The sequence below is a fragment of the Neolamprologus brichardi genome, chromosome 13 (assembly GCF_056152115.1).
Source record: "Neolamprologus brichardi isolate AB-2024 chromosome 13, ASM5615211v1, whole genome shotgun sequence".
Classification (NCBI taxonomy): Eukaryota; Metazoa; Chordata; class Actinopteri; order Cichliformes; family Cichlidae; genus Neolamprologus; species Neolamprologus brichardi.
Genome location: NC_142116.1, coordinates 13,001,555 through 13,015,392, shown reverse-complemented (window position 1 = coordinate 13,015,392; position 13,838 = coordinate 13,001,555). Strand labels below are relative to the sequence as shown.

The window sequence follows — 13,838 nt, the reverse complement described above, 5'->3', positions numbered from 1 at the left end:
CAAATGATCTCTTTAGTGTATGAGGGGAGATGATAAATAAAAATCACGTTTACTTTTTTCTTAAAAGCATAAAACTTGATACAGCTGTGTAACAGAAATTGAGCCTTAAAAACACAATTACTTGGCATGGCATTCATTTTAGTTTCTAGCATAATAAAATGTGTTTTGCATTCTTGAGGAGTTCATTTCCACTGCAGAGTGCTTCACAGGTCTCCTCTGTGATTGCAGCAACACCAAACTTAACTTCAGTCAATCTGGTGTGGAATAATTTACAAAGGCAGAATAATAGGTGGAACAAATAACCCACCTAAGAAACACTGGTGCAGCACCTTAAAAGAGCCCTGCATCAAAAAGGACAATGATGGATTCAAACACTTGAAGTGACATCAAATACGCAGTCCCCAAAGATTGGGGCTGGATTTGCTCAAGCATTTGGAGACCAGTATGGTCAGCTCTGTTTGAATGTAATTTTACATTGCACCATTTCCCAACAACAGCCATCTGAGAATCCTGCAACATTCTTGAGATAAACCCACCAGTCCAGCAATCTCTGCGACAATTGCAGGCAAAAGAAACTCAGTTTAAAAGGGAGAAATTTCAAGTCGAAACAGGCACAGAGAAAAAAGAAGAAAGAAAAGAAAAGCAAGCCGGACCAACTTTGAACTCTTGGGGGAAGTATGCATAAAAGGCTGCTGTGAAGGCTTTGGATATGCAAGGTTTCCTCTTTGGGTGACACAGGGATGCAAAATTCACGGTTTGGTTCGATACTTTGGTGTCATGGTTCGATATTTTGGTGTCATGGTTCGATATTTTTCCGATACAAAAAATATTCATACCTTTTTAATTTGTCATTTATTAAAATTATAAATATATATTTTAACTCAAAAGTACAGTTTTTAAATTTAATGTTGCTGAAACAACAAAATAATAAATAAATAATAAATAAATCTATCCGATCGAGAAATCACTCATCTTTGGAAAAGAGAGTTTATTACAGAGAAATGGCTCTTTCCAAAATAAAAGCTATACTATACGCTTCTTCTGGGCTATATTCTCAGCAGCATATTAAACATATCAGGTCCCCATAAGGAGAATCATGTGCTAACGGCTGTCTAAATGACTCGGGTAAAGTTTGTAGCATGCGTGCTTGTTGTTTTTGTCTGCTTCCACTTGGGTTTGCACTAGGATGATGTCGGCATAAATGTGCAGTCATATTCGTTGTGTTCCTACTAGTGCTGTCAACGTTAATCTCGTAAAAATGACTTTAACTTCATAACGCGGCAAATCTCTGTTAACGAGTTACCGCGGATCGCCCCGTGCGTGGGGCTGGATAGCGTCAACACGTTAACAAGCTAACTGCGCTAACGCACTAGTTCCCACCAATTGAGCATTGCGTGGCACATCCGACATACTGTTTTATTTTTGTCCATGATGCGCTTACCATCAGGGTCATGCTCACATGAAAACCAAGATAGTTCCAAATGCCAGATCGGAATGAGGGTGGGGGAGGTTCAATTTTGGGTAGCGTTGAGGCAGTTGCCATGTTACAACGAGCTTAGCTTCTCTCTTGCTAGCTTGCACTGCGCTCAGTGGATCTGAGCTCGACAGTGCAGCCTAGACGGAGTGGTCGAACGCAGATCCACTGAGCTCTCAACACAGACAGCATCATCAGGAGAAAAGTTGATAAAATAAATAAAAAAATTTGTATTGTTCGATACATATGCGTACCGAACCGAAAGCACTGTATCGAACGGTTCAATATCGATACGAGTATTGTTGCACCCCTAGTATATATGTATGTATCCTACACACCTTGCATGCATAGAAATCCTATGATTACAGCATCTCGGACTGTAATGCATCTGTTTTCTGAACTGCTTCTGTCTAGGGAATAGACCTTTTCCCAACTTACATTAGATGAGTGGCAGGGTAAACCCTTACATCACAGGACTAACAGACAACCACACACATTCGCACCTACAGCTAATCTAGCATGCATGTCTTTGAACTGTGGAACATTGTTGAAAGTAGCCAAAGTAAGCCCACATTGTCACAGGAATAACTATTAAATAAAAATGACCAAGGAAATGACCAAGATTATCATCAGGTTCGGTGAGGTGAGGTGGAAGTGCTGATCATTAACAACCTCCCATTGTGCCACCCTGACTGTAATCACTGACTTTCAAAACACAGCTTTGGCTAGGAGATATGATGCAAACCTGGAGTTTATAGCATGCCACTGCTAGTTTTAGGGTCCATTTTTAAAATGAGCATTATTTTGTACTTGCTTCTCTCCAACTGAGGCATCTGTCATAAAGATGTAATAGCAATGCTGTCATACCCAGGAGAATGAAGTCAAATCAGCTGCAACCCTGCAAATGGATATCTTGGCTTGTAGGATCACTTCAGCAGTTTCCTGCCCACTGATTTCATGACTGATCCCAATGGAACGCAGGTCAAACAAGACCTCGTCATGGGTTGAGCCACAGCCAAGCAGTGTGTCCTCTGATGTTCTTGGTCCTGCCCTTAGTGATAGAATTCTGTTGGCAACACAGTAAAATTCATCATATTCATGTTCATTTGTAGCTGTGATTGGAGATATTTTATCCAGCTAAGGTTTAATGAGTAAAACAAAGAGGAAGTGATTAACAGGAATGTACAAATGTCATCTGTCTTCTTCTTTCATCTCTCTTTCTGGGGGCTTATTCTGTCTACTTTTTCTGGTGCAAGTCTTATCATAGGCTCAACTTCATGAGGAAAGTTCAAGAGCAATTGCAGACCTCTGAAAACTGTTGAATTCCTTAAAGTTAACTTTAGGCTACGCTGATTTCTTGCTATCCAATTCATTGTTTGAAATGCAATTTACAGCCTCTGTATGTTTCCATAGGTTGGTGGTTTGTCAGCACTGCAGAGGAGCAGGGCTGGGTCCCTGCTACCTATCTCAACTCTCACAGTGGCACACGGGATGACTTGGAGCTGGGTGCCTCTAAAGTTGGGGAAGGTAAGTAACTGCAAACGCTTCAGTCTTTGCCCACCCACACACGTTTGCACATGTAAACACAACCTCACCCACTCCACTGTACCCACACACAGAAACCACTTTTGCCCTCAATCCTCAGTCTTTGATCCGTGACAAAATAAAAAAAAAAAACCTCACCGCTGCTGGTCTACGCTAACAACTGAGGCTGGGCCGGGTGAGCATGTTACTCTGTCTGCTTGCCATCATAAGCACATCAGAACAGAGTGTAGATTCAGACCTGGGTAAACATCAAGGAGGAGAGCCAAGAGAGACCAGACCTCAGTGTTTCAAAGGATGTGCTGTAAAGCGCGGCACTGTACAGGAAAGATACAGTGCAGTATTAAGTGATACGCCCGCCGTGTAGTGTAGCTCATGAAAGAGGCATGTGTTTTCATTGAATAAAAATGAATATTTCTGGAGTCATGCTCTTTAAATCATGGTTATCGTTAAAGAAAGAAAGCTCTGACATGACTCACGCTATTTCATGTCCGCTTACCATTGAAGATGATGGATGTTACGTTTCGTGAGCTTACTGGAGCCAGAGAGGGATCCAAAACAGTCGTAACATACACACCTATGAAGAGTTTGGTTTGCCAGAAATGCGAAACTGACGTGTGAAGCTGCAGACAGCATCCAACTGCCTTGATGGCCCTTTCAGATACAGTTATCAAGCCATCTATGAGCGACTAATGCTGTCTCATTCCCCAAGCATTTTCAACATTAGTAGAGAGAGAACTTTAATCGTAGGCCAGAAGGGCTCAATTAGTGTCAGATGCACAAACTTTGATCATTTTGGCAGGTATTGCAGCAACTGCAGGATATTTGTTAAGATATATACAACATTGTGTTAGAGAAAACCCAAAAAACCGGAGGTACGGAAATAATTAAGTTGCATATTACACTTCCAAACAAACATCAAGATTTTCCAGCACTCTGGCCAAACATATTTTTGCTGCACAACTGGTGTAACAATGGGACTCAGAATCCCTGCGGTGTTGTATATCTTATGACTCAGTGGTGGAAGAAAAGAGTGAACACACAAGGCTAGTCAGTATTAATGCTTTGCATTATGTTAAATAAGTTAAAATGCCCTTTTCTCCTCTCAGAATACAACAAATGGATGACACACAGGCGCATGGCTATATGCAAACCATGCACTCCTATCTCCTTTTTTGGAGTTATCTGATATCTCTTTACTGAGTTAACCAGTAGGGGGGTTTAGGAAGGACAGTCTGTCAGTGTAATTAATGTTTGTGTCTCATGAGTCTTGGAAATGGCATGAACCTCTTAAAACAACTCTTTATCAGTTCTGCGGTCTTCAGCCGACTGTGCACAACCACATAGTCACTTTGACCCCTCCCCAAGAAAACAACAACATATTTTTCAAAAATTGGTTTTCTGATTCTGATAATGATAGTTGTTGAAAGCTCAGACATCTTCTGATTTGAGTTTACCCACTGGTGGTAACAGAACCCTCATCCTCCTTGTTTTGGTAGTGGAAAATAAGAGGAAAATAATGATACTGCCAGCACTGACACAAATGATAGTCATGTATTTCTGGGAGTGCAGCTATTTACCTTAGTCCAATATATCTGCCTACCAGTATCACTAAACACCTTATTTTTTGCTTTGTTTAGTATGTGCAAACAGTAAGGTGTGGAACAATAATGTGTGACTTTATGAAGGCGTTTTGTGCTGAATTATTTCTTTCCTCTGAGGAAACTGGTGGGGAAAATCGACTGGCATATAGCCACCAGTAAAATGGCAAACTGATGTACTTATACTTTGTTTTTTGTGAACATTAAAGAAGCAAAATAAAATGTATTAACTGGTAAGATGCTGAGTCTTTGTGTAAAGTTTAGCTACTTTGTGTGTATGATTCAGACTTGAAATCTTTTATAACCAAATGTTATTACTGTCTCTTTAAAATTTCTATATAAAAAGGATCTTGTTTAATGTCTGAACTGTTGGAATCATTTCTATTTTAGCCATTTTATATTTAAAATACAAGGAAATATGGACCCTTCTAGGTACACATCTCTAACCAGCTCCTTTAAGGCAATATGCGTCCCACATGTTCAAACCTAACGGGGGGGGGGGGGGGGTAGAGAGCGCCTCTGTGATAATAACATGTAACAACATGCTAATTACAAGCCACAGAGAAGATGTCTTGGTTTTTAACATTTCTTTTGTAACCTCCATCCACTCATGCTAACTGTCCACCATGTTTTGCGTTGTGGTCGTGTTTTAGTGTCCTCCATGTAGCTAATAATGGATCCATGTCATTTGTGTGTTGTGTGTTCGTGTAACATTTGTGCTTGCTCTTCATGTCTCCATGTTTGTTTGATTGTTCCTTGTCATCTGGTCGCCGCGTGTGTGTGTGTGTGTCTGTCAGTTACTAAGCGACACAAGGCTCATCTGAAGAGGCTGGACCGGAGATGGACGTTGGGGGGTGTCATCAGCAGGCAGCAGAGCCGAGGTGAACTGAGAAACATGCTGCATCGCCTCCCTCCTTCCTTCCCTCCCTTCTCTTTTTGTTACTGTTGTCCTCACCCCATCTCATTTATTGTCTCTTATCACATGACTCAACTTTTATCACATGCACATATTTGTTCAGGCTTGCATTCTGCATTGTCCTCCAGCAAATGCATTTATCACGAGCCACAATCCACAACTAACCACTAACTGACGTTAATATGAAACGGGCCTGGAAAGCAAAGGTGAAATCAGCAACTTTATATACACTAATTATTGATGCTAAGCTCAAATTATGCTACAAAATTGCTCCGCGTAAGCGTTTTTATTAAAATTATACTCCGCATGCCAAAGCCAATCGTCTCCAAATCACAGAGGAAAAAAAACCAAAAAACTACCCACTCATCTGAAAGTAGTTGCGTAATAGACTTAGGAATGCCTTATGCTGCAGTTTAGAGCCATATTTTACGTTTTATGAGCAAATGAAGTGTGTATGCAGATCTGTAATAAGTGTGTGTTCTGTCAAAGTGTGGTACAAACAGACATTTCTCTCCTGGTTTGGTGCAGATAGCAACCAGTATTGACTGATAAACAAAGAGTCTTATTAATCTTCCACTTAGTTTGCGAGCAAACTTGCACGTTTTTCTTACCGCAGCCAGGGGTTTTCTTCACAAGAGATGCATTTGGATGGCTGACAGAGGAGCAAGGATAGGCTATTGAGTTCAGCCCAAACTTTGCACTTGGCAGTGCATGCTGCTCTCTAGAGTGGAGAGAGAGTAGTTTCCACCCCATGACTGAAATTCAGCTTTGTGTTTTGTTTTGTTTTTTTGCTGACTCCACATGAAGACTTTATAACACCGATGCATGTTGTGGTTACTATAACATCTGATTCAGAATTTCCCTTCATTGGATATTGATTGAAAGAAGTTGGTAAGAGGCAAATGATTTAGCAGCCCCAGCACAAAGTGGAACCAGGGAAAAGAAAAATAAAGCATTCAGAAAATATCCTGTACCCAACGAGTTTGAAAGGACTTACTATCCCACAGCCATTTAAGCTGCCTACACAACCTTGGAAATGGGTGGAGAAAAGGAAAACAGAATAATTTGTTACCACAGTGTTGATTCCTGTGAACCAGCTGGGAAGACGGCATACAGAACAGCACTTTTTTATGTGTTCCTCTCCTTTTTTATGAGCACACCTCTTCTCCTTGTGTTCCCTGTGTTTAGACAGGAATTGCCATAATGACAGGAAATGATGACTTGGCTCTGGCCCTCGGCCTCATGGGAATGCATAAATCAGCGTGGTGCCTCTGCTTTCTGTTATGTGCTGAGTTAGGAGATACTCCCTGTCGAAAGGACAAGGACACTTTTAAGACACTAGTTTGACCCATGTGCTGTAGTTTCCCATGGTCATGTTATAGAACTAATTACATTCTGTCAGTGGAGCTGAAAATGACCACAAGGTTTTTATTCTTGGCTCTACTTGAGTGGCGCTGCATGATTCACAGTTCATAATTATGCTTATGTGTTTTGTACTGCACTTTTGTGCAGCCCCTTCAGTTCTTCCACTGCCTGAAACATTTCATCTCACTTTGGGCAAAAACTTTCTTCTGATTGGCTGTCCCTCTAAAACAGAAGGTTTGAAAGAGGAGGCTTCTGTGCTGAGATGGCCTTGTTTAGTGTATCTGCTTTCACTTATTTTCATACAGAACCAAGACTAAAATATACTTTCACATGCCAATAAAGCATTTTAGAATATTATTTTGTCAACACTGGCTGCAAGCAGAACATTTCTTCAAGGGCTTTGCAATAAATAAATAAAAACTATATTCTTAGATTTAGCTGGGAGCTAATAGGAGCTTCATGCAATCTGAGGGGTTAAATCAAGCAGGTCAGTTGTTTTTTTGTTTTGTTTTTTTTAAGTTGGCCTTTCTGTGTGCCTCATTTTCTCTTTCCACAAACTGTTTCTCTGCATTGCTATTAGGATTTGTTTTGTCTGAACTTGGGCATTATTCTTCTTACAGAGATATATTCCTTACATGAAAGCACTGCTATCACGTGTGCATAATCACTGTGTATATTTAGTGTTATTTTAAGCAATGCGGACCTATTCTGCACCACCAGGGTGCCCCACTGCTCCTTATTTGTGCTGGGAATCAGACTGGAACTCATAATCCATTACCAGTGATAATAATGCAAACATTCCAAGTTACAATGGGTTTTATTGCTGTGTGAGACATTGCTAAACAGTTGCTAACACTGCAGCACATCTGTGTACGTTAACGACATGAATTAATTATGTCCTGTAGTTATTTCTTAGGTTGATAAAGAAAAATTTATAGACAAATCTCATGTGCCATTTGAGCCATACTCACACATCTGCTTGAAAGCACATCCAGTCTGTTTCATCTCACAGGTCTGGTGTATCTCAGGGTAATCTATCATTATATATTGCTTCATAATTGAATGTGGCATCTCATTACTGAAGTGTAGTCATAAAAATACGAGTCTATAAAAAGGCTTATAGATTATACAGTTTTCTGTCTTGTTTTTTTGTTTCCAGTAAATATTTTGTTTTCGGAGATCGTTGCTGTCAAAATCTGAACTCATTCTCTTTTGCAGAAGAGAAGTACATAACAGTGCAGCCCTACTCGAGCCAAGGGAAAGATGAAATTGCTTTTGAGAAAGGTGTCACCGTGGAGGTGATTCAGAAGAATCTGGAAGGCTGGTGGTTTATCAGGTACAGTACAGCTCTCCTTACTTGCTTCTGACATTTTTCATTCTACACAATTTTATCATTTTCTCCTCCAACTTACTTCACAGGTACCAAGATAAAGAGGGCTGGGCTCCAGCGTCTTACCTCAAAAAGATGAAGGATGACTTCTCTCCCCGTAAGAAGACTGTGACAGGCCCAGTGGAGATCATAGGAAACATCATGGAGATCAGCAACCTCCTTAACAAGAAAGCTTTAAGTGAGAAGGATGTGCAGACTGAAGGTGTCCCAGAGAGTCCACAGGTCGCCAGGAGGGAGATAAGCTTGCCAATCCCCTGCGCTGACTCCAGCCCTGTTAATGCCCCACAGGATGGAAACAGCAAAGCAGAGCCTGCTTCACCCGCTATAGCCAGAATTGCCCCACATCGGGTAGAAATTGGTTAGTCATGCCCCTAACATTTTTTGTCATAGTGACTTGAATATCATCAAATGTGGCCAGATATCTGTTGAATCTATGATATATTGACGTGAAGCAAATTCATTAAATCTAAGCAAACCATGTGTGATTTTTCTGTTATTTTCTTACAGGTTCTCCCATTCTCAGGCAAAAACCTCCTCCTCGGAGAGATGCAACCCTGGTAAGAGTGATGATATTTCAGTCATCCATCTATCCCTCTATACATGTAATTATTATTTTTGGTTGATAAAGGTCAGAAAGCGTGAAAAATGGTGTTAATAATAAATGTATACAACTTGTAAGCAATTATGAATGATTTTGATCATTGTTGAAGAACAAACCGGTAAATCTTTACTTAAAAAGACACATCACAGGGAAAATGTTACCGCATTCATCTCAAGGTAATGAGTGTGCACGGGACTTTGTTACTCGTGACTTTTCCTTCATACAGACATTTACCAACATACAACAATGTGTAATTGAAGAAGTATTCACATTGTTTAATTTAATGTCCTCTTCATCTACCAGCACATTTTAATTTTTAAAGATAAAAGTACCCATTCTGATAAAAACAAACAAACAAACAAACAAACAAACAAACAAACAAAAAAACTCCAACCCTTATGAAAGTGACACTGATTCAATATGTAAGCACTCTGTAGAGCAGCGGCCCCTGACCTTTTTTGCGCCATCGACCAGCCTTTAAGGTGTCACGGATAAATACAACAAAATAAAACAGTCCCAGTACCAAGAAAAGGAGATTTATTCATAACACACGGGAAAAGACCCAGGAAAACCATGTTAACGATAAAAACAATAAAAACAATACTGATATAAAACCCTGAAAACCATAAATTTCACACACGAGCCTCAACTCTTGCGGCCTGTTACCAAACGACTCACGGACCGGTACCAGTCCGTGGCCCTGGGGTTGGGGAATGCTGCTGTCGAGGATAATGTGTACTGCTGGAAACACTGTATTATTTATTATTATTATACATTTAAATAAAGTGGAGAAAAAAAATTACTATTAGCGTCTTAAATGTAGGGGTTTGAACATAAAATAGAAATGAAATTTTTTAATCACTGACAATAAATCTAATAGAGCCCATTTTGTATTCATGTAGGGATTTCAGTTGCCCTCTCCTCCAGAGCCCCCTACAGTTGAAGCAGAGTATTACACCATTGCAGATTTCCAGTCCTGTATATCTGATGGCATCAGTTTCAACGGAGGACAAAAAGCTGAAGTAAGCGCTCTTTATTTTAAGGCACAAGATTACCACAAACATCAGTCGCATATCTCTTGCTCAATAGCTCAATAACACCTCTGAAATTAAAATGTGTAAAATGGCTTCAAATAAAGACAAAAGTATACTTTTTTTTTTCTTTGGAAATGTGTTTTAGGTCATTGAGAAGAACTCTGGTGGCTGGTGGTATGTCCAGATAGGAGAAAAGGAGGGGTGGGCTCCCTGTTCCTATATTGACAAACGTAAAAAACCCAACCTGAATCGTAGAACAAGCACTTTGTGCCGCCCAAAAATTCCACCTCCAGCTCCACCTGTCAAGAAACAGGACTCGGTGGAGACTGCACCCCCCAGCAGCCCTGGGTCTGAGGCCCCAGAGTCTCCTGTGTCTCCTGGTAAGCCTGTCTATGAAGAGCCAGAATATGATGTCCCTGCCATTGGCGATCTGGATCTGGAGTCTGAGTTTGAGTTTCTGAGGGGAGATAGTTCCTTGGTTGATGGAAAGAATGAGGACACTTCCTCAGAGAAGGGCTCTCACATGTCCTCAAAGCCTTCACCAGCCTCATCACTCCACAGTGCCTCCTTCAAGATGGGTGAGTCATTTGAAGATGGCCACGAGGCAGAGGGAGAGGCAGAAGGTGAGGAAGAATGTATCTATGAGAATGATGGCTTTCGACCATTCAGGGAGACCCCAGAGAGGCAGTGCAGCAGGGACTCCAATTCCTCCAAGACAAATGTCTTGTCAGAAACTGGCAAGACTGCACACCCAACATCCGGTGGACGGAAACCTGCAGGTAATAAGCTCAAGATCGACTTGAATGGGAGCTCATTTTCAACCAAAACTGATGAGGCATCCAGTCCAAAATCTGCCTCCACTGAGTCCACTCCAGATCTATCTAGACCTAAGAAAGACCAGGAGGAAAGCAAGCCATCCTCATCCACCAAATCTTCTTCTAAGCTAAGGCCAGTGGTGAGGCCCAAACCACAGCTAGCAAAGAGTTCCAGTGCAGAGAAGATGGACATCAGCACATTAAGAAGGCAATTACGGCCAACAGGACAGCTGAAGAATGGTACCAAAGCTAAAGGTGAGGACTTGGAGACCGCTTCAGTTATCTCCTCTGAGGACTCCTTCTCATCTCAGAGCACATCAGATCTCTCCTCCATCTATTCTAAAGGCAGCCGAGGAGACTCTGACCTGGAAGGTTGTAGCCTGTACCGCACCACAGACCCTTACGAGAAAGTCCAAGAGTCTGAGCTTAGCTTTCCTGGTGGAGTGGAGGTGGAGGTGCTGGAGAAGCAGGAAAGTGGCTGGTGGTATATTCGCTGGGGAGATGCAGAGGGTTGGGCTCCAACTTATTACCTGGAACCTGTCAGGCCACAAGATGACACAGCAGGATCCGAATCCGATGGCACTCCGACTAAACCTGGAAGCCTTAGCAAGTCCAACAGTCTGGAGAAGAATGAACAAAGGGTGCGTGCATTGAATAATATTAACCAAAACCTAAAGAAGGTCACTCCACCCATCCCCTCCAAGCCTCCAGGTGGTCTCTCCAAACCTACGGGTTTGTTTGGCGCGTTCAAGCAGAACAGCACCAAGCAGCAGCAGGTTGTCAGACCGCAATCTGTCTTCATCTCAGCCCCCATCAGAGACGGTCCCAGCCCTGTTGGCTCTCTCAGGAGAAATGAGTCTCTCAACTCAACAGATCACCCACGCGCCAGCCCCACAGTGCGGCGCAATGCCTCCTTTGGCACTGTACCACGCAGTTTGGCACCAAATAACATAGCACTGCCAAGCAGGAACCGATCTGGTACTGGCAGCTCTGAATCCCTTGGTGTCAGCTCTCAGAAGAATGCCCTTCCTGTATCTACAGTGAAACCCAAGCCCCACATCATCCATAACAACCTCAGAGAGGTTTACATCTCCATAGCAGACTACCCCGGTGATGAGGAGACGATGGGATTTCCTGAGGGGACGAGTCTGGAGGTTCTTGAAAAAAACCCCAATGGGTGGTGGTACTGCAAAGTTCTGGACAATGGCAGACCAAGGAAAGGATGGGTGCCCTCAAATTACCTCGAGAAAAAGCACTAGCACTCGTGTATGGAGCTGGCAGAACTCTGGACATGCGTGTAAAGACTACTCTAACAGACTTATTTTGTAAAAAAGAAGAAGAAAAAAAAAAGCTAACTCCCGGACATTAAATCAGGATTGAATTCCGGTACCTTTGCCAAAGCGAGCATCCCCATCAAATTTTAACTTTGTAATGAAACAAGGCATCTGGTAATATGAATCTACATGATAGAGTGCCTAAAACTTTGCATCAGGAACAATATATCGGGACTTAACAACAACCAAAGACAACACCAGAGAGTGGAAGAGTGAGTTAACGATATTCTCCAGTGGTTACCTTTAACTTGAAATAAGACGTCATTTTGTGTCTGCTCCTCGAACCCCTTTCTGTTAGTTTTTAACATAATTTTATTAAACACATTTTAAGAATTTAAAGCTTACTGCATGTTTGAAATGATTCATTATACTGACAATGCCTTGAGCTGTTGAAATTAAACCTTTTTTTAATTGTTATTTTTTACAGTATTTCCTAAAGAAAATCTCTGTTGTTGCCAAAGCTGCTTTGTGTTAGTAAAATTTTGGTGCTGCATGTTTTTTTATATCTCTTTATACTGTATGTCACCTTCATGTGAAATATTTTATCCATTTAATTATGTAATTTTGTCCTCATGAAATAATTTGCAAGCATTTTCTTTCCCTTAAAGTTCAAAACAGTTACAGCAGAGCTCCCTTAACTTTTTTTTTTTTAATTTCAGAGGCAAAAGCTCAGTGAAAATGTTGTAAATTCATTACTTAATAATTATGTTAATACATGTTTTATTATTGCAAAGGCAAAAGTCATTTAAACCTTTCTAAAATGAACTGCTCTATTAATTATAATAACATTTTGAATTTCTGCTGGGCAGTAAATTTGACAGTATTCTTTTTTTGGGGGGACGCTCACCTTCTCACTTTTGTTTGATGTTAACTGTTTGATCAGTGATGATAACTGAAGTGCCAAAAGAATTACTTTAATAAATGCACTTTTAAACATTCATTTGTTCTTTCATCTGTTTTTATTTTATTTTATTTTTATTTTATTGTATTTTAAAATTTAACCTGTACTTGCTGTTTTCCTACTTCCATGGTTCCCAACATACATATAAAAAGAACATGGCAGCATGGAACTATTTTCTTTGGACGGATGAAACTAAAGTGGAGATACACAACATACCAACACAAACACCTCATACCAATTGCCAATTATGGTGGTGGAGGGTAAATGAGTCGGTTTATTTTGCTGCCATAGGACCCGGGCACCTGATCCCAGAGTCTATTGAACTTCCCTGAATACCAAAGTATTCTAGAGTCAAATGTTATGCCAAGCTTGGCCAAAATTGAGTCATAAACAGGACAGTTTACTTTTTTACTTTTTTTTCAAATTATATGCTGGGACATATATAAATGTTTCACAGAACTAAAGAAGGGTGGGCCAAATTTGTTCATTAGCACTTTGAAAGATTGCTAAAGTCATACATAAAAAGGATCCCTTCAAGTTATTGATGCTAAAAACTGTTCTAAAGTTCTTTGAAAACGGTCTTTTTCACATAACTGCATTATTGAACAGCATTAATTATGTAAAATGGGATGTACATATAGAATTCTGATACTCCTTAAATGCTTCTAAAATGCTTCATTTTTAATATTTTCTGTCTCATTTTTTTAGGACCTATCAAGGAAGAAAAAATAACGACTCATCTTTCACACATTTAAAAAACTGTTATTGTTGTAAAAGTGATAAACCAAAACGAGATTATTCCTGTCTGCGTTGCAGGTGTGTTTAGGGGCACATCTTTATTGTGAGTGAATGTGATCATTATCAT

General features: G+C 40.6%; 1 protein-coding gene across 2 annotated transcripts in view; it reads left to right on the top strand.

The window, feature by feature from the left end:
• LOC102789660 (SH3 and PX domain-containing protein 2A-like) overlaps positions 1-13,012 on the top strand; it is a 59,237-nt gene extending 46,225 nt beyond the window's left edge. The window contains exons 8-14 of one of the 2 annotated variants that reach the window (XM_035904707.2): positions 2,888-3,001; positions 5,415-5,498; positions 8,117-8,234; positions 8,318-8,646; positions 8,796-8,845; positions 9,792-9,911; positions 10,069-13,012. In XM_035904707.2, the coding sequence (XP_035760600.1) occupies positions 2,888-3,001; positions 5,415-5,498; positions 8,117-8,234; positions 8,318-8,646; positions 8,796-8,845; positions 9,792-9,911; positions 10,069-11,997 (2,744 nt within the window). In that variant the 3' untranslated portion in view covers positions 11,998-13,012. The remainder of the gene's footprint in view (positions 1-2,887; positions 3,002-5,414; positions 5,499-8,116; positions 8,235-8,317; positions 8,647-8,795; positions 8,846-9,791; positions 9,912-10,068) is intronic. The other variant, XM_006783748.3, reaches the window with a different exon arrangement.
• Positions 13,013-13,838: the final 826 nt, after the last annotated feature.